This window comes from Elephas maximus, chromosome 3 (assembly GCF_024166365.1).
Source record: "Elephas maximus indicus isolate mEleMax1 chromosome 3, mEleMax1 primary haplotype, whole genome shotgun sequence".
NCBI classification, from domain to species: domain Eukaryota; kingdom Metazoa; phylum Chordata; class Mammalia; order Proboscidea; family Elephantidae; genus Elephas; species Elephas maximus.
In genome coordinates, this window is record NC_064821.1 from 214,692,520 (window position 1) to 214,713,588 (window position 21,069).

A 21,069-nucleotide genomic window follows, 5' to 3' on the forward strand; every position below is an offset into this window, starting at 1 on the left:
CAAAACCCGTCATCTGTCACCACAATCTAAAATTCAACTTGCTTTTCCTTTTCACATAAAGATGATGTTTAAAAATTTTGAGAAAATTCTAGATGACCATTTTAAAATGCTTGAAAGCTGGAGCAAAAATCCAATTTGACAACTCTCTTGGGTAAGGAATATTTTGATTTTGACTCGGGAAAAGGAAAACTTCCGGTCAAAGTCGGTAACTAACTGGCAATCTGGGTATCAACTAGTGAAAACGGAAACTAGTTTTTGACGTTAATGGCGAAGAAAATAACACTGAAATATACTTCTAGAAGCTTTCCTGACAAATCCCATATCTGGCGAGAGAGCAACACGTGAGAAAATTCATAGCCAGTCGCTACGAACGGCAGCGAAACTCTCGGATGACGCATGAGTTGCGTGCTCGTCTCCTTGGAAACCGCAGCCTGACAGGTCCTTTTCCGGCCCCCGGATGAGCCACCGAGGGGCAGGTGTTCACAGGCCGTTGTCTGCGCCTGCGCGCGTTCACCCAGCCCCCGTAGGAAGAGAAGCCCGGATGGAGGACGCGGAGTGGCGTCGTTGCCATGGCAGTACGAGCCTGGCCACCTCCGGAGAGGCGCTGGGGTCCCCTGCGCCAGAGCTTAGAAAGAGGAGGGAAGGAGAGCTCCCCTGGCCATCTCTGTGACCCCCGCCGCCGCATCCTCCACAGGCAGGAGGGGACGTAGAGGGGGAAGGGGAAGGATGATGCAGAGATATTTATGTCGGAGAGCGGGCGAAGGGGTAAACGTCCAGTATAGCTGGGACGAAAGCTGGGTGGATGAGCGAGGAAAGAGCGCCCGTGTTGGCGCCTCAGCTCCGTCCGCGGTCCGGGAAGCCCAGTGCTGGGGGAGCCTGGCAACGCCTTGGTTCGCTGTCTGCGAGGGAAGCTCGTCTGAGGGCACCTTAAGCTCTAAATCTTCGCGGTAGCCTTTCCCTCTCACAGTTCTCCAAGGTGGACAGTAATCATTTTGACCCTGGGGGAAAAGGTCACTCCTGATATGTTAGCTTTCACGAAGAGGTGCTGGTATTTGTTCAGTTGGTAGAGCCTTGCGACCTTGGATACAAAATCAAAGTAACAACTAATGTTTAGGAAATATTTATTTTTATACTTCGTGACAGATTATGATTTAAAACTTTTTCTTGTTTTTAATTAATGGGATCATAGCCTTGGCAGATGTAGCAGAAAGAATGGGCCAGATGGTCTCGTGATGTTAACAGTTAGCAGTTGCTTCAGTACTTATTTTATGTTAAAAGACTGTCTCCTTGATATTCTTACAATTCTTTTAGATTTTAAACAAGCTTAGCTTTGAAAGGCTATGAGGCAAGGCAGGAGTCAGTGAATTGCATTAAACTATTTATGAGTATACAGAATCATGGGAGGAAGTTATCAAAATTATGTACACATATCGACTTAGTTTACACTCCCAGTATAAGATCTGCAGTCACCTGTCCACCGGGGATTTAGCAGACACCCAGGAGGAAGGAATTAATTTCTGTCTATAGTTTTTATTAAGAGGATGGATCTGGTCTAAGACATTTACATTGATGATTACTGATGATAAACTTTGAAGTTTAAATACATGAAGCTCAACTAGGGAATAAATGCTAGGTGATTTGATTCATGTAAGATGCATTCTTGTTCCAACATGTTGACTGTGTAGCATATGGACAGTACACTAGGGATGAAGATTAAAAGAACTGAAGGGGGTTGAATATCTTGTGACGCATTTGAAAAGCGCTTAAGGGATTTGGTAACAAGGAGTTATCATTTATGTTCTTTGTTTACTTGGGAACCAGTTCATAAGTTTTTTTTAGGTTATAGGAAAAGAGTTGTGCTTCATTTACTATTTAGAGTTACTTCGACTATAGCCTTGTTTTTTCCTTCAAACTTATGGCATAATAGCATGATTTAATAACTGTGTTTAATTTGTATCATTTTATTTTTATTATACTGATTCTTTGTTCTAACTTTAAATTTTCACATGGAAGGGTTGTTTGTAAATAATAAAGAATATCTGCTAAAGTCTTCAGGCAACCATATATTTACATGTTCAGGACTACGTTTATTATAAAATTAAGGGGAAGCCCTAAAGAGTCTCATAGAAATCTCATTCTACAGTTAGTTATATAATTTAAACATCTTAAAATAGTAGATTTTAATATTTCTGGTATGAAAGGTGGTTATCTCAAGGCATTTGTGACTGCAAAAAATATTATTTATGTATGTATTTTGCATCCTAGTAAGTTTATTTATTCTTTATCATTCATGGTGTCCCTTAATTTTAATTGGTAGGTAGGTAGGTAGATTTTACCTGTCTTGAAGCTAGACAATGGTAAATAAAATCACTCTGAAATATTGATTTGGTTTCACTGGGTCACTTCAAAATATTATTGCCCTCAACCTCTGATTTACAAATTATTGAAGGCTTACTTTGAGTCCTTTAAGAAAATCTTTTTTTTACTCTTAGTTTAAAAGAAATATCTATAGGGAATTACAGTCCAATTAGTATTTTAGAAATAATAATTATCCAGTTGAATAATTAACATTTAGTGTATCTAAAATTACCTTTGTCTTGAGTGGGAAAGGGAACCAGTATCAAGAAATATCCAGAGGAAAGATGACATTTAAAATGAAACACTTGAGAACGTCTTTTGTTTTTTAAGTCTTGAATTTCATTGTTTCTTGTTGTTACTCATAGGTTTTAACTGGTTAATTCTTTTCAAAAGTAGACTGCCAGGTCTTACTTCCTGGTGTGTCTTAGACTGGAAACTCAGTTGAAACCTGTTTGCCACAGGTGACCCTGCTGGTATTTGAATACCGGTGGCGTAGCTTCCAGCATCACAGCAACACGCAAGCCCCCACAGTACAACAAACTGACAGACGCTTTTTTTTTTTCAGTCTTGAATTTCATTTCATTTGTTGTTCATTATTTAGACATTTAATATTTATTTTAGGTTAAGCTTTATCCTGGTACTATGCATTAGTTTTTAAACTGTTACTCTTCATGAGTTGCAGTTAGCTGTTAATTTGCATCTTGTAAAATGAGAGAATCTGAGTAAAAAGAAACTGTAAGGGTCATCTAGCTCAGACATTTGCCTAAAGCTTCAATCTCCTTTAAAACATTGCTGCCACAGTCTTCTTCCAGGCTGTATATAAATACTTCCATTGACACTCAACACTCAACACTTCTATAGGCAGTGCATTCTAATTCAGGACAAGTTTGAAAATATAAACTATCTTAATTTTGCCAAAATTTGCCCACGAGTTTCCAACCATTGATACCAGTATAATTCCTCCTTGAAATTATACAAGTCTTCTCCTCCCTCACATGGCAGCCATTGAAATATTATAAGGAGTTGTTGTGTCACTCTTGAATTTTCTTTTCTTTAGGAAAGCGTTATCAGTGTTGTCAAGTATTCCTTAGAATCTGGGTTTAGGGCATTTTGCTCTCATAGCCCACCACCTTCCTTTTATCTATCATTCTTCTGGTTTGCTAACCTCTGAATATATTCCATTTTGTCTTTTGTTTAAAACTGTAGTGCAGGGAACTGGACACAAGGCTTCACCATCTCCCCCACAGCCTTAGTCTTAGAGCTCATTACATTTTTGGTATCCTCTCATTCTTTTTTTTTTTCCTCATTCTTTTAACTCATTTTGAACCTACTTTTCACTAGAACCTCTTAAAGCCTGTTGCACACATTGAACTGAAAACCTTGTCTCTTCGATTATCTGATACTTATGCAGCTAGTGGAAGGATGTTTTCCCACATGCTTTCACTAACCTGAGCCCTTGAGGCAATTCCGACTCATAATGACCCTATACGACAGAGTAGAACTGCCCAATATGGTTTCCAAGGAGTGCCTGGTGAATCTGAACTGCTAACTTTTTGGTTAGCAGCTGTAGCTCTTAACCACTGTGCCATCAGGGCTCCCGTTGGTGAATGGTGGGAAGGAAAAAGTGTAAATCTCACTTTAGTAAAATTTGTACCAGATTAGGTAGTTGGGGACAGTAAAATGAAGCTAATGGCTAAAAAGAATTTGTGGGTAATTTATTAATTGAGGTATAATGTCTCTCAGTTTGTGTCTTTAAAAATGTGCCTAGGTCTCATATGTTCTGGACATCTGCACTTTCTACTTCCAAAAAGGATTTTAGGTAATTTATTCTTGATGTAGGACCAAGAGAAGGCGAGTATAGAGACAGGGTCTCAGATATTTGGGGCCCTGAAGATCTGATTTCTATAGTTCCTTTGCAACTGGAGCTAAAATTCTATGTAAATTTAAAAAGTATTGCTCTTTTTTTTTTTTTTAAGTCAGTAGTGGTAAGTGTGTAGATTATTGCCGTATGTTTCTATCTTTGGCTATATTTGATGACGTTTATATCCATAAAAACCAACTGCTGTCGAGTTGATTCCAAGTATTAGTGACCCTGTGTCAGTTACAGCGACAGAGTAGAACTGTCCCATAGGGTTTCCAGGGAGTGGCTGGTGGATTTGAATTGCCAACCTTTTGGTTAGTAGCCGAGCCCTTAACCACTGTACCACCAGGGCTCCTGATGACATTCAGGTCTTTATAAATAACTTTCTCCAACTCTTTTCTTTTTGAAAAGATAATAAGACACCAAACTGACCCCCTCAGTCCTTCCAGATCCTTCTTCAGGAGCATACTTAACGTCAGGCCACACTGGTCAATACCATGCCCTTCCATGTTTGTGTGTTCTTTCTCATGCAGCTCTCTTTGCCTGGAATAACTGATGAGCTCTCCTACCCAGGATTCGAAACCATCTCAGTTTGCCTTGATAGTTCCAATTTTAGACTGAGTTAATTGCTTTTGCTTTTTTATTCTTCTTTCCATAGTCCTTTATATATACCTTTATTATATTTATCTTCTTCATGGTGCTTTATTTGTATTTGTCTTCTGTACTAGACTGTGAGCACCTCAGGGCTTAGGCCTATTTTAAAAGTCTCTACAGGACTATATATATGGGAATATAATAGGTGTTCAACACTTGTTTGTCACAATTGTACTTTAGATGTGTGTGTGTTTATATATGGTATGCTCACATATGTACACAGACACATTGTAGCTAAGGATTCATATGACTACATAGTTTGAAAAGTCATACACAAAAAAATTACCAAGGATAGGAACTGGCCTCAGTCTGTAGATAAGTAACTTTAGCATAGTTCTTTTAAAACTGGCTGAATTTATACACCATCTTCACGAACATTTAGTGACTTTCATCTGGCATCCCTGTTTCCTGTTATTGTCTTCCAGATAGTCTTGGATATCACAGTTCTTTTTAATGAAAATGTATTTTTTACTTAGGGTTGACAGAAGTTTGACTTCTGTGGAAATCAACATTCAGCATAGTTGGGAATTTGTTGTTACTTAGTTAAAAAGATCTCAGATCATAAATTATAATTATACTATGTAGCAATATGTCATTTGCTAGGGAGATTGAAAAATTGAGGATGGGAATTGATACAGTTGTTTTTATTTGAACGTGAGAAATTGCAAGTGGGGGAGATTAAGAAACTGTTACCTCCCCTGATGTGGAAAGAGTTTGATGATTGGCAGGGGATGTGGAAAATCCTTCACTAAGCCTCGGAGAATCTTCTGGTCTACCGTCCTTAGTCTCCGTGTAGAGTAGGGTTTGGGGAACTGAAGGGGGATGGGGAGATTTTAGGAATGGCACACCTATGGAAGTATCTGGCCATTGCAGTTTTCTCTTTTAGGGTATACAGATATATATTTATATTTAAATATTTCATGTTTCGTGTTTTTATTTGCTAATGAGCTTTTTCATGAAAACAATAATGCACTATCTTAAATCTTACCTTCAACATTAATCTCCGTACTTCACTGCTAAAGTAGGTATAACATATACTTTATCTTTTTAAACTCTTAATAGCATTATTCTGTCACAAAAGGAAAATGAATGGAAATGAAGGTATTGATTCAAAAGAAAGTGGAGAATATGAAGATGACTTTGAAAAGGATCTGGAGTGGTTAATTAATGAAAAAGAAAAAAACAATGTCAACATAATAGAGGTATATATAAATTGCCAGTAGAATTCGTAATGATTACATTGGGAAAAAGCATTGCAATTCTTGAAGGGTTTTACATATATTATTTAAACCTCACAAAATTTCTTTGCTATACTTTGGGCAAGTATCATTATGCCCATCTTACAAGATAATATAACTGTTGCCATCAAGTTGGTTCCAACTCATAGCAACCCTGTAGGACAGAGTAGAGCTGCCTCAGAGTTTCCAAGGAGTGGCTGGTGTATTTGAACTCTCAGCCTTTTGGTTAGCAGCTGAACTCTTAACCACTGCGCCACCAGAGCTCCATCTTCATCTTAGAAATGAAGAAATCAAGTTTAAATGTTGTACTCTAAGGCATAGAGCTAGAGAATAGGGATTGAATTAGTACCTAATTAAGGTAAAATTATAAAATTTACATAATAATATAAATAACAAAATTATAATTTATTGCATCAAAAGTAAAAGCAGATACAGTTAATTCCTACTATTTTATGGACTTGGGCAAAATCATGGGGTTATGTTTTTAATATAAATGAAAAATAAAGCAAATTCTCAAAAAAAGGTCTTTCTGCTGATATTTGAAACTCTAAGACTGAATTAGCTCTGCAGGGCAATGAATATAGACAAAAACAAAAGGTCAGATACTGAGCCTCAGGAATACTTCCAGAAAAAAGTGGATCCACTAGAAATGATTATGTGTTATTTGTGAGGGATATAGAAGGGAAACTCAGGAAAACGAACCAGTTCCTGGATTATGGAAGAGCCCGTTTCTCTCTTTGTGCGCGTGCATACGTGCGCACATGCACACATGTGTGTGCCTAGTTTAATGTGTATATTATGATGTATATGTGTATATATGTATGCATGTGTACACACACACAAACACACGTAAAATTAGTGTCAATAAGCAGGAAAATAATGAGGAAAAGTATTAAGACTGGGATATGAATAAGTGGTCTTAGAGGGATAATTAAATTGGTTACAGCAGAAGCCAGATTTCAGAGGGGTAAGGAAAAGAATTTGAGGGAATGAAGGTAGCAGATTTCACATAACAGACCTCTTAGTTCAATCTTCCTTTCTTACACAGTGGAGAGGACAGTGGGGTGAATGATATTTTAAATAAGCAATGGAGTTGACAGTGAAGATTTTTCTCAGGTGGATTTTACATGGGGTTTTTCGTATTTTTAACAGAAGAGTAAATCAGAATGAGTAGAGACAGATACTTAGAGGGGCACGTAAGGCTGAACTAAAGTCTCAGGACTGGGAGGGTGGTAGAAGTAGGGGGTGACAATGCTGATTTATTGTTTCATTTCTGTATTCATTCAGCAAACATTAATCATCTACCATGTATCAGGTCTAGGTGCTGGGGATACAGCCGTGACGAAAACAAAGAGCTCTCATGTATCTTACATTCTAGTGGGTGACCACAGCCATCTCTTCTTTTAAGGCTGGTGGGGAAAACTAGACAGCGCTAGACAGGGGTGAGGTTTGGGGAAGATTTCATTGTGAAAAATGGTAGCTTCATTGTAATGGGTTTTAAAAAACAAAGAAGTGGGAGCCAAAGGAGAATTTGGAAACATACTCTAGGAGGGAATCAGGGAATCAAATAAGGCTAAAAAGAGCAACTGCAATGCAGAGATCTTAGTTAAGTCGTAGGTATTTGGTAGTCTTTTTAATGGGCCAGGTGTATTTGTTTATCAGACATGTAGCAACCTTCTGCAGCTTAGAAAGAGAAGGCTGCCAGCAAGGATGACCTATCGGCAAGTAAAAGAGGAAGCGATTCTAGGGGACTGAAGAGGGCAGCGAGTAGTAGCTTACCATAGAACTGTTTGAGGAGAGAGAGAATTGTCTGAGAAAGAAAAAAATTGACTTGTAGAGGTAGTGTTTGAAAGGTGAGATGTATGTATGTGGGAGAGATGGTAGGTAAGAAGCCTTTAAATAGAAACAGCAGGAATAGAGCAGGGCTTCGTGATGAGATTATACTGGTTTATGCTTCACGTGGAATTATTATTATTATTCTTTTTTTAATGTAAGGCCACGTTATCTGATGGATCACTAGCATGGATTATTGGAGTCTCTGAGTATAGTTGAGGTAGGAAAACCTGATCTAGAGGTAAAAATTGACCTAGAATGTGGATTTAGGTTCTGCAGACAATTGTGGCAATAATAATTTGAAAAGATTATCAGAACTTAAAATGATTAGGAGAGAAAGGACTCTGCTAATAGGGCAAGATGCTGTTTTGAAGAATACGTTACAAGGAGGAGAAAACTTCGATAACTCTTCTTCAAAAATGTGTATGGAGGATAATTTTACAGGGGGATGTATATTAAAATAATGTTATTTATAGTTTTTTGCTGCATTAGCATAAAAAACTTAAAAAAAAAACAACGTAGTGCTTAGCAACATCAAATTCAAATTTTGAGCTATGTTTTCCCTGTAGTGCTCTTGTCACATATATGTATTTCCCATAGTGAAATACACATATATTCATGAATATGAATTAAAATCTGTGAAGTATAAGCAAGAATCACTTAAACTTGCCCATTTATAAAATAAAACTTATGAATAGGAAAATCCGTTTTGGACAAAGAGTGTCAATTTTTACTGAAAAGGAGAACCTCATATCTTTTTTTTTTCTTTTTTTTAGATGGCTTCTGGGAAAGAAGAAATCATTAACCATGCATTAAAAGAGAAAGAAGCAGAAATAGAATGCACCAAGCAGCTTTCTGATCCTGACAGATCTTTGAAGGACGAAGTTTCACCAAGAAGAAATGACTTCATTTCTGTACCAAGTATTCAAACTTCAGATCCCATATCAGATTCAGATAGTGAAAACTCTTTCCAGGAATCCAAAATGGAAAGCCAGAAAGACTTGGAGGAAGAAGAGGATGAGGAAGTAAGGCGATATATTATGGAGAAGATTATACAAGCCAACAGACTTCTACAGAATCAAGAACCTGTGGATGATAAAAGGGAGCGAAAACTTAAGTTCAAGGACAAATTAGTTGATCTAGAAGTTCCTCCACTGGAAGACAATGATACTTACAAAAATTGCTTTGAAAATGAAAGTAAGATGTCTGGAAAACTGTCACAGTTATATATTTCCAATGAAATTAGGCAAGAAGATATGCTCCTATCACTTAATGATGGAAGTTGTGAAGAAAACAAGGATAGAAAGATACTAGTAGAGAGAGATGGAAAGTTCGAACTTCTGAATTTACAAGACATTGAGAGCCAGGGCTTTTTGCCACCCATTAATAATGGTAATAATACAGAAAATGAACCTCAGGAATTATCACCCAGATCTCCCAACTCATCTGTCAACGGTGTTAAGAAAGAAGAGCCTGTAGCAAAGATTCATGCTATTGCTCACTCATCAATAGGAGAGCCACTGGCTTATATCCCTCAGCCACCAGCCAATCCCAAGACTCGTCCAAACTCTGCTGCCAGCTCAGATAGAAGTAAAGGGAATGGGAAATCTAATTATAGGACCCACTCTACAAATATATCTCCAGTTACCTCAACATATTGTCTTTCCCCTCGACAGAAAGAACTGCAAAAACAGCTAGAACAAAGGAGAGAGAAGCTAAAGAGAGAGGTGAGAGCATAATTGGACAATATATTGAAAGTAGAGTATGTTTTCATGTTTTATACATACAGTATGGATTGAGATAGTTATCAAAGCTTAGGAGATTTTTCTTATTTGCTTTCTTTTCTATTATTTGAGTAAGTGCTTAAGTGTTAAGAATGTGTTTATGGAACAAGCAATTGTGATTACCTTGATTTGTTCTTGTAAAAGCACAAAGCATAGTAAAGAATTACCTGTGTTGGAGCTAGATATCTCAGTAATGATTTTATCTAAACCCTTCATTTTAAAGGTGAAACTCAGAGACGTTAAGTGACTGCTGAAAGTCACCTTTATATGAGATTGGTCAAACTCAGATGTCAGATAGAAAAATGAAGGCGCAGAGTTGTTGGAGGTTAGGCGCCATCAAGTAGACTGTAGACTTGGATTATAATTCTCTTCCTTATGTATGCGTGTGCACGTGTCACATATCCTCCATGCCTACAATTCCTTGATTTCGTTTTAGACTAAGAATAGAGCCTGATAATCTTAATGAAATATTTCCTAAATGCCATATGGAGTCCTGAATTAATTTCTTGTGGGTTTGTTTTTGTTGTTGGCTCTTAAATGAAACTCAGCGTATCTTATAATTGACAATTCCAAGTAGGTCAAGTGATTTTCTCTAAACTACTAAGTTAGTGCCCCAATTTTCTGTTTCACTGGATACCTAAGTGCTTGTATTAAGCATACAAAATGTCTTTACCGTAAATATAAAGTATCTTAGGCTGAGTTCTCTAGACAAGCAAAACCAGTGAAGTGTGTGTGTGTCTGTGTGTGTGTGTATATATATATATATAGAGAGAGAGAGAGAGAGACAGACAGACAGTTATCTCAAGGAAATGGCTCACGTGGTTGTAGAGGCTGGCAAGTCCCAAGCCCATGGGTCAGGCATCAGACTGGAAGCTTCTCCTGCTTCATGTAGCTGTGGAGGCTGATGAACCCAATATTGGTAGGTCAGACAGCAGGCTGCTTTCTCACAGGCTGGGGAAACTGATGAATCTCAAGATTGGCAGGTAAGACAGCAGGCTGCAGGCTCAAGTCCCTGGAACTGGAGCTTAGATGATGCGAGCCAGATGCAGGATCCAGAGCAAGCGAGTGAACTTTCCAGAAAGTTCATATATATGTATATACTGGATGCAGGCCACACCCTGGCGGAAACTCCCCTTAAAATTGATTGGCTGATCACATCAGATCACATCATGGAGGATGACTCCATCATTACATAACTGCCAAAATATCATTACATGACTGCCAAACCACTGAAAATCATGGTGCAGGCAAGCTGACACACAACCTTAACTGTCACACAGTTTCAGCAGAATCAAATGTTAGTAAAATTTTATAATTAGTATGGATCTCAAAGATCATTTTACAGATAAGAGAACTTTAGACAGGTTAAATAACTTTAACAAAGTCATTCAGCTTGTTAGTAGCAGAGCTGGAATAAAAATTCCAGTTCTCTTGGCATTCACTGAGAAATGGTGTATTTTCCATCTAATGAGGCTTCAGGGAAATTTCTGGCATTTAAATCACAAATTCACATTACATAAAAAGATGAAAATCAAAAGATGTAAGAATGTGTAGCCTATAGGACGCCGAGGCAGAAATGTGTGAAAGGTTGCATACTTACAGAGTTTTGCTTACTTGGCCACTAAAATCTGAACTCTGTCAGGCTGTTAACTTGGTTCAGGTATATAACAACACACATACTCCTCATTTATTGATATGTTTAGGTTCCAAAGACCAGGTTGTTATGTGAAAATTGCTGTTATGTAAAAATGGAGGATGACCACATCTGATCACAAAATGGAGGATGACTACATCATTGTCATCAGGTGCCATTGAGTTGATTCTGACTCATAGCAACCCTATGTACAACAGAACGAAACACTGCCTAGTCCTGTGACATCCTCACAATCATTGTTATGCTTAAGCCAATTGTTGCAGCTACTGTGTCAGTCCATCTCCTTGAGGGTCTTACTCTTTTTTGCTGACCTTCTACTTTACCAAGGATGATGTCCTTCTCCAGGGACTAATCACTCCTGATAACATGTCCAAAGTACTTGAAGCATAGTCTCTCGCCATCTTTGCTTCTAAGGAGCGTTCTGGTTGTACTTCTTCCAAGAAAGATTTATTCATTCTTTTGGCAGTCCATGGTCTAGTCAATATTCTTTGTCAACACCACAACTGAAAGGCATCAGTTCTTCTTCAGTCTTCCTTATTCATTATCCAGCTTTTGCATGCATATGAGGCGATTGAAAATACCATGGCTTGGGTCAGGCTTATCTTAGTCTTCTAGGTGACATCTTTGCTTTTCAACACTTTAAAGAGTTCTTTTGCAGCAAATTTGTCCAATGGGATGTGTCTTTTGATTTCTTGACTGCTGCTTTCATGGATCTTGATTGTGGATCCAAGTAAAATGAAGTCCTTGACAACTTCAATCTTTTTTCTCTTTATCGTGATGTTGCTTTTTGGTGCAGTTGTGAGGATTTTTGTTTTCTTTATGTTGAGGTGTAATCTGTACTGAAGGCTGTGGTCTTTGATCTTCATCAGTAAGTGCTTCAAGTCCCCTTCACTTTCAACAAGCAAGGTTGTGTTATCTGCATAACACAGGTTGTTAATGAGTCTTCCTCCAATCCTGATGCCCCATTCTTCTTAATATAGTCCAGCTTCTCGTATTATTTGCTCAGCATACAGATTGAATAGGTATGGTGAAAGGATACAGCCCTGATTCACACCTTTCCTGACTTTAAACCACGCAGTATTCCCTTGTTCTGTTTGGACGCCTGCCTCTTGATCTATGTACAGGTTCCACATGAGCACAATTAAGTGTTCTGGAATTTCCATTCTTTGCAGTGGTATCCGTAATGTGTTATGATCCACACAGTTGAATTAAACACAGGTGAAATTCTGGTATTCTCTGCTTTCAGCCAGGATCCATCTAACAACAGCAATGATGTCCGTGGTTCCACGTCCTCTTCGGAATCCGGCTTGAATTTCTGAGTTTCCTGTTGATACACTGCTGCAGCCGCTTTCGAATAGTCTTCAGCAAAATTTTAACTTTTGTGTGATATTAATGATATTGTTTGATAATTTCCACATTCGGTTGGATCACCTTTCTTGGGAATATGGATAAAGATGGATCTCTCCCAGTTGATTGGCCAGGTAGCTGTCTTCCAAATTTCTTGGCATAGATGAGTGAGCACTTCTAGTGATGCATCCAGTTGTTGAAACATCTCAATTGGTAGTCTGTCAGTTCCTGCAGGCTTGTTTTTCACCAGTGCCTACTTTGCAGCTTGTACTTCTTCCTTCAGTACCTTCGGTTCCTGATCATATGCTACCTCCTGAAATGGTTGAATGTTGACCAGTTCTTTTTGGTATAGTGACTCTGTGTATTCCTTCCATCTTGTTTTGATGCTTTCTGCATTGTTAATATTTTCTCCGTAGAAGCCTTCAGTATTGCAAATCAAGCCTTGAATTGTTTCTTCAGTTAGTTCAGCTTGAGAAATGCCAAGTGTGTTCTTCCTTTTTGGTTTTGTGTCTTCAGGTCTTTGTACATGTCATTATAATACTTTGTCTTCTAGAGCCGCCCTTTGAAGTATTCTGTTCAGCTCTCTTACTTCATCTTTTCTTCCCTTGCTATAGCTACTCAGCGTTCAGGAGCAAGATTCAGAGTCTTTTCCGACATCCATTTCATTACGTAACTGCAAAATAAAATCATTATATAACTGCAAAATTACATCATTACGTATCTGCCAAACCACTGAGAATCATGGCCCAGCCAAGTTGACTTATAACCTTAACTATCACAGCCAGTTTTACTCTCACCTCACACCTCGGCATTCATTACTGCCAGACGTATGTCGTTAATGTGCAAAATAGTAGATTTTTTCTATTCCCATAAATGAGAAATGTTGGATGGATAATGAGATAGTGGATAAGTGAGGAGTAGATGTACTAAAAATGATCTGTTAACTCAGAACTTTATGACAATAAAAAAGAATTTGTTGAGAATGATTCAGCTATAACGTTTTTGCTGTATGCACGTGTGTGTGTGTGTGTGTGCATTTCCAAAAAAGTCATACAGAGGATTTTATATAAAGTTTAGTGACTTCTCACTAATGAACAGCTGGTATCTTAAACTGGTGTGACTGGTTTATAGCTGTATTTTCATTTTGATCTCTTTTCTGGGGTCACACTCTCTTTGTTGTGGAATATACTTTTCTCATGTCAGGATCCTCATAACAAAATTTCCCTTTGCTTATGTACTTGCTAAGGGGTGGACTTTAGGTGATAAGGCTTTTAACACTTTTAAGTTGGTTTCAGGGGAAGGCTTTCTCTTCTTTTTTTTTTTTAAATTATTTATTTATTGTGCTTTAAGTGAAAGTTTACAAATCAAGTCAGCCTCTCATACAAAAAGTTATACACACCTTGCTATGTACTCCTAGCTGTTCTCCTCCTAATAAAACAGCACACTTCTCTCCACCCTGTATTCCCCATGTCCATTCAACCAGCTCCTGTCCCCCTCTTCCTTCTCATCTCACCTCCAGATAGGAGGTGCCCACATAGTCTCATGTGTCCACTTGAGCCAAGAAGCTCATTCCTCACCAGTATCATTATCTTAGAGTCCAATCCAATCCCTGTCTGGAGAGTTGGCTTTGGGAATGGCTCCAATCCTGGGCTAACAAAGGGTCTGGGGACCAAGACCTCCAGGGTTCCTCCAGTCTCAGTCAGACCATTAAGCCTGGTCTTTTTATGAGTATTTGTGATCTGCGTCCCACTGTTCTCCTGCTCCATCAGGGATCCCCTGTTGTGTTCCCTGTCAGGGCAGTGATCGGTGATAGCTGGGCACCATCTAGTTCTTCCAGTCTCAGGCTGACAGAGTCTTTGGTTTATGTGGCCCTTTCTGTCTCTTGGGCTGATATTTTCCTTGTGTCTTTGGTGTTCTTCATTTTCCTTTGGTCCAGGTGGGTTGAGACCAATTGATGCATCTTAGATGGCTGCTTGCCAGCGTTTAAGATCCCAGACACCTCTCTCCAAAGTGGGATGCAGAACTTTTTCTTAATACATTTTCTTAAGCCAGTTGACCTGAAATCATGGTCCCCAGACCCCCGTCCCTGCTACCTTGGTCTCCGAAGCTTTTGGTTGTGTTCAGGAAACTTCTTTGCTTTTGGTTTAGTCCAGTTGTGCTGACTTCCCCTGTATTGTGTGATGTCCTTCCCTTCACCTAAAATAATTCTTATCTACTATCTAATTAGTGAGTATCTCTCTCCCTCCCACCCCACCCTCCTAAGCATCAAAGAATATTTTCTTCTGTGTTTAAACTTTTTCTAGAGTTCTTATAATTGTGGTCTCATACAATGTTTGTCCTTTTGCAGCTGACTGATTTCACTCAGCATAATGCCTTCCAGATTCCACCATGTTATGAGATGCTACACAGATTCATCATTGTTCTTAATTGTTGCATAGTATTCCATTATGTGACTATCCTATAATTTATTTATCCATTCATCTGTTAATGGGCACCTTGGTAGCATCCATCTTTTTGCTGTTGTAAACAGTGCTGCAGTGAACATGGGTGTGCATATATCTGTTCATGTGAAGGCTCTTATTTCTCTGGGATATATTCCAAGGAGTGGAATTGCTGAATCATATGGTAGTTCTATTTCTAGCTTTTTAAGGAAGCACCAAATTGATTTCCAATGTGGTTGTACCAATTTACATTCCCACCAGCAGTGTATAAGTGTTCCAGCCTCTCCACAACCTGTCCAACATTTATTATTTTGTGTTTTTTTGATTAATGCCAGCCTTGTTGGGGTGAGATGGAATCTCACTGTAATTTTGATTTGCATTTCTCTACTGGCTAATGATCATGAACATTTCCTCATGTATCTGTTAGCCGCCTGAGTGTCTTCTTTGGTGAAGGGCCTGTTCATATCCTTTGCCCATTTTTTTGGGGGGGGGGGATTATTTTTCATTTTGTTGTTGTTTTTCCAGTATTGTGTAGATTTTAGAGATTAGATGCTGATCAGAAATGTTATAGCTAAAAACTTTTTCCCAGTCTGGAGGTAACCTTTTTACTCTTTTGGTGAGCTCTTTGGATGACCATAGTTGTTTGATTTTTAGGAGCTCCCAGTTATCTAGTTTCTCTTCTGATATTTGTACGTTGCTAGTAATGTTTTGTATACTGTTTATGCCATGTATTAGGGCTCCTAGCATTGTCTCTATTTTTTCTTCCATGGTCTTTACCGTTTTAGATTTTATGTTTATGTCTTTTATCCACTTTGAGTTAGATTTTGTGCATGGTGTGAGGTATGGCTCTTGTTTCATTTTTTTTGTACATGGATATCCAGTTATGCCAGCACTGTTTGTTAAAGAGGCTGTCTTTTCCCATTTAACAGACTTTGAGCGTTTGTCAAATATCAGCTGCTCATATGTGGTTGGATTTATGTCTGGATTCTCAATTCTGTTCCTCTGGTCTGTGTATCTGTTGTACCAGTACCAGGCTGTTTTGACCACTGTGGCTTTATAATACGTTCTAAAATTAGGTAGTGTGAGGCCGCCCGCATTGTTCTTCTTTTTCAATAATACTTATCTGCGGCCTCTTTCCCTTCCATATAAAGTTGGTGATTTGTTTCTCCATCTTATTAAAAAAAGTCACCGGTATTTAGATCGGAATTTTACCTAGAGACTGCTTTGGGTAAAATAGACATTTTTATAATGTTGAGTCTTCCTATCCATGAGCAAGACATGTTTTTCCACTTATGTAGGTCTCTTTTGGTTTCTTGCAATAGTGTCTTGTAGTTTTCTTTGTATAGGTCTTTTACGTCTCTGGTAAGATTTTATCTTCTTGGGGGTTACTGTAAATGGTATTGATTTGGTGATTCCCTCTTCGATGTTCTTTTTGTTGGTGTAGAGGAATCCAACTGATTTTTGTATGTTTATCTTGTATCCTGATACTGTGCTGAACTCTTCTATTAGTTTCGGTAGTTTTCTTGAGGATTCTTAGGGTTTTCTGTGTATAAGATCGTGTCATCTGCAAATAGCGATACTTTCACCTCTTCCTTACCAGTCTGGATGGCTTTTATTTCTTTATCTAACCTAATTGCTCTGGCTATGTCCTCCAGCACAATGTTGAATAAGAGTGGTGATAGAGGGCATCCCTGTCTGGTTCTTGTTCTCAAGGGGAATGCTTTTGGACTCTCTCCAATTAGGCTGTTTGCTTTGTGTAAATGCCTTTTATTATGTTGAGGAATTTTCCTTTTATCCCTATTTTGCTGAGAGTTTTCATCATGAGTGGTTGTTGGTCTTTGTCAAATGCTTTTTCTACATCGATTGATAAGGTCATGTGGTTCTTGTCTTTTGTTTTATTTATATGATGGATTACATTGTTTTTCTAATGTTGAACCATCCCTGCATACCTGGTATGAATTCCACTTGGACATGGTGAATTATTTTTTTGATATGTTGTTGAATTCTATTGCCTAGAATTTTGTTGAGGAGTTTTACGTATAAGTTCATGAGGGATATAGGTCTGTAATTTTCTTTTTTGTGGTGTCTTTATCTGGCTTTGGTATCAGGGTTATGCTGGCTTCATAGAATGAGTTTGGGAGTTTTCCATCGTTTTCTGTGCTCTGAAATACCTTTAGTAGTAGTGGTGTTAACTCTTCTCTGAAATTTTTCTAGAATTCTGCAGTGAAGCGGTCTGGGCCAGTGCCTTTTTTTTTTTTTTTTGAAAGTTTTTAAATTACCTTTTCAATCTTTTGTTATGGGTTTATTTAGTTGTTCTACTTCTGTTGTGTGTTAGTTTAGGTAAATAGTGTGTTTATAGAAATTCATCCATTTCCTCTAGGTTTTCAAATTTGTTAGAGTACAATTTTTCATAGTATTCTGTTATGATTCTTTTAATTGCAGTTGGGTCTGTTGTGATATCACCCATCTCATTTCTTATTTAGATTTTTTGCTTTGTCTCCTGTTTTTCTTGTTTCAGCCTGTGCAGTGGTTTATAGATTTTTTTAATCTTTTCAAAGAATCAGCTTTTGGTTTTGTTAACTCTTTCAATTGTTTTTCTGTTCTCTGTTTCATTTAATTCTGGTTTAATTTCATTATTTGCCTTCTTCTGGTGCCTAAGGCTTTTTTTGTTGCTCTCTTTCTATTTGTTCAAGTTGTAGGGATAATTCTTTGATTTTGGCCCTTTCTCCTTTTTGGATGTGGGCACTTACTGGTGTAAATTGACCTCGGAGCAGTGCTTTAGCTGTGTACCAAAGGTTCTGATAGGGACTATTTTCATTCTCATCTGGTTCTATGAATTTATTTTGTCCTTAATTTCTTCTGTAATCCAATCGTTTTTGAGCAAGGTGTTGTTCAGTTTCCATGTTTGATTTCTTTTCCCTGTTTTTTCTGTTACTGATTTCTAGTTTAATGGCTTTATGGTCAGAGAAGATGCTTTGTAATATTTTGATGTTTTGGATTTTGTTAAGGCCTGCTTTATGACCTAATATGTTGTCTATTCTAGAGAGTGTTCCACATGCATTGGAAAAGAAAGTATACTTGGTTGCTGTTGGGTGAACATTCTGTATATGACTGTGAGGTTAAGTTGGTTGATTGTGGCATTTAGATCTTCCGTGTCGTTATTGAGCTTCTTTTTGAATGTTCTGTCCTTCACTGAAAGTGTTGTGTTGAAGTCTCCTAGTATTATTGTGGAGCTGTCTGTCTTGCTTTTCAATAGTTAGAGTTTGTTTTATGCATCTTAAAGCCCTGTCGTTGGGCGTATAAATATTTAATATGGTTATATCTTCCTAATATATGTCCCTTTAATCGTTATATGGTGTCCTTCCTTATCCTTTTTGGTGGATTTAACTTTGAATTCTGTTTTGTCAGGAATTAATATTGCCACTCCTACTGTTTTTTGATTATTGTTTGCTTGATATATGTATTTTCCCATCCTTTGAGTTTTAGATTGTTTGTGTCTTTAAGCCTAAGGTGTGTCTCTTGTAGGCATGCTCTGTCTCTTTATTTGTGCATTTAGTCCATTTGCATTCAGCGTGATTATGGATATGTGTCAGTTTAGTGCTGTCATTTTGATGTCTTTTTTTGTGTGTTGTTGACAGTTTCTTTTTTCCCTTTAATTTTTTGTGCTGAGTAGTTTTTCTTTGTAAATTGTGTTTTCCTCTTTTTCATTGTTGTTGATTTTGTTTTTGCTGAATCTTTTTATTTTTCTTGTGTTTTATTTTGATGTGTAGGATCATTAGCTTCCTTTGTGGTTACCTTATTATTTACCTCTATTTTCTAAATTTAAACCATACTTTTATCTCCCTATATTGCCTTGACTCCCTCTCCATATGAAAGATCTGTGACTATTTAGTCCCTCTTTACTGATGTAGTGTTGTCATCTTTTACATAATGACATTGCTGTTTCCTTGCTTTGAGTTTTTTAAATCTTGATTTATTTTTCTAATTTCCCTATCAGGTTTGGTATCTGGTTTCTCTGTCCTGTATTCTAGTTTTGGGTTGTTGTTTGATGTTATTGATTTTCTAACCAGAAGCTCCCTTGATTTTGTAGTTTTGCTTTGGTTTTTGCAAATTCCCTAACTTTTTGTTTATCTGGAAATATCCTAATTTCACCTTCATATTTGAGAGACAGTTTTGCTGAATATATGATTTTTGATGGGCAGTTTTTTTCCTCTAAGGCTTTATATATGTCATCCCATTTGCCTTATTGTCTACATGGTTTCAGCTAAGTAGTCTGAGTTTATTCTTATTGACTGTACTCTGTAGGTGACTTTTCATTCATCCCTGTTGTTGTTAGGTGCCGTCGAGTCGGTTCTGACTCATAGCAACCCTGTGCACAACAGAACAAAACACTGCCCGGTCCTGCACCATCCTCACAATTGTTATGCTTGAGCTCATTGTTGCAGCCACTGTGTCAATCCACCTCATTGAGGGTCTTCCTCTTTTCCCCTGACCCTGTACTTTGCGAAGCATGATGTCCTTCTCCAGGGACTGATGCCTCCTGACAACATGTCCAAAGTATGTAAGACGCAGTCTCGCCATCCTTACTTCTAAGGAGCATTCTGGTATTACTTCTTCTAAGACAGATTTGTTTGTTCTTTTGGCAGTCCATGGTATATTCAATATTCTTCGCCAACACCACAATTCAAAGGTGTCAGTTCTTCTTCAGTCTTCCTTACGCACTGTCCAGCTTTCATATGCATATGATGCTATTGAAAATACCGTGCTTGTGTCAGGCGCACCTTAGTCTTCAAGGTGACATCTTTGCTCTTCAACACTTGAAAGAGGTCCTTTTCAGCAGATTTACCCAATGCAATGCATCTTTTGCTCTTAAAATTTTCTCTTTTTCTTTCGTTTGTCCAGTTTGATTATAATATGTGTTGGTGACTTTCTTTTGGGATGTACCTTGTATGGGGTTCGGTGAGCATCTTGGATAGATGCCTTCTCATTTTTCACTATATCAGGGAAGTTTTCTGCCAACAAATCTTCAACAATTCTCTCTGTATTTTCTGTTTTCCCTCCCTGTTCTGGTACTCCAGTCACTTGTAGGTTATTTTTCTTGATAGGGTCTCACATTATTCTTAGGGTTTCTTACCATTTTTTTAAGATTTTTTTTATCTGATTTTTCCTTGACCATAATGTTGCCAAATGTTTTATCTTTTATCTCGCAAATTCTGTCTTCCTCTTTCTCAATTTTTCTTCGCTGATTTTCTGTTGCGTTGTCTAATTGTGAAATTTTATTGTTAATCTCCTGATTGCTATCTCTCTATGGATTCTTGCAGCTTATTAAATTTTTCATTATGCTCTTGAATAATCTTAATTTCTTTGACTGCTTTATCTGTGTGCTCCCTGGCTTGTTTTGCATTTTGCCTCATCTCCTTCCTGATCTTTTGAAGAGTTCTGCATATTAATCTTTTGTATTCTACATCTGGTAATTCCAGGAACATATATTCATCCGGAAGATTCCTCGATTCTTTGTTTTGGGAGTTTGTTGAAGCTATCATGGCCTGCTTCTTTATGTGATTTGATATTGACAGTTTTCTCCAAAACATCTATAGGTTATTGTATTAATCCATTTCATGTTTTCTCACTGTGTCCTAGCTTCTTGCTTTTTTTTGTTTCGATATACCCAAATGGGCTACTTGAGTGAACTAACTTGATTATTAGAGCCTTTGCAGCACTAATGTCCTTTCTCTAGATGACTAGAGCTGTTACCAGGTATATGAGCCTAGGAGTCCATTCACTATTCTTGTATAAATTCAGCTCAGGTGTCCAGGCAGTCAGCCACAAAGTGTGTGGTAAAGGCTCTCAGCTATGATCTAAAAGGAGCAGTGGTGATTGGTGTATGCACAGGTTCTGG

General features: G+C 37.9%; 1 protein-coding gene across 6 annotated transcripts in view; it reads left to right on the forward strand.

The window, feature by feature from the left end:
* Positions 1-521: 521 nt before the first annotated feature.
* The window catches only part of CCDC181 (coiled-coil domain containing 181), an 86,257-nt gene continuing 65,709 nt past the window's right edge, over positions 522-21,069 (forward strand). For 5 of the 6 annotated variants that reach the window (XR_007516893.1, XR_007516894.1, XM_049881297.1 and 2 more), the window contains exons 1-3: positions 522-694; positions 5,936-6,075; positions 8,721-9,671. Coding sequence is in view for 4 of the 6 variants with exons in the window: in XM_049881297.1 (XP_049737254.1) it covers positions 5,959-6,075; positions 8,721-9,671 (1,068 nt within the window). In the remaining 2 variants the exon portion in view is untranslated. The remainder of the gene's footprint in view (positions 695-5,935; positions 6,076-8,720; positions 9,672-21,069) is intronic. The other variant, XM_049881300.1, reaches the window with a different exon arrangement.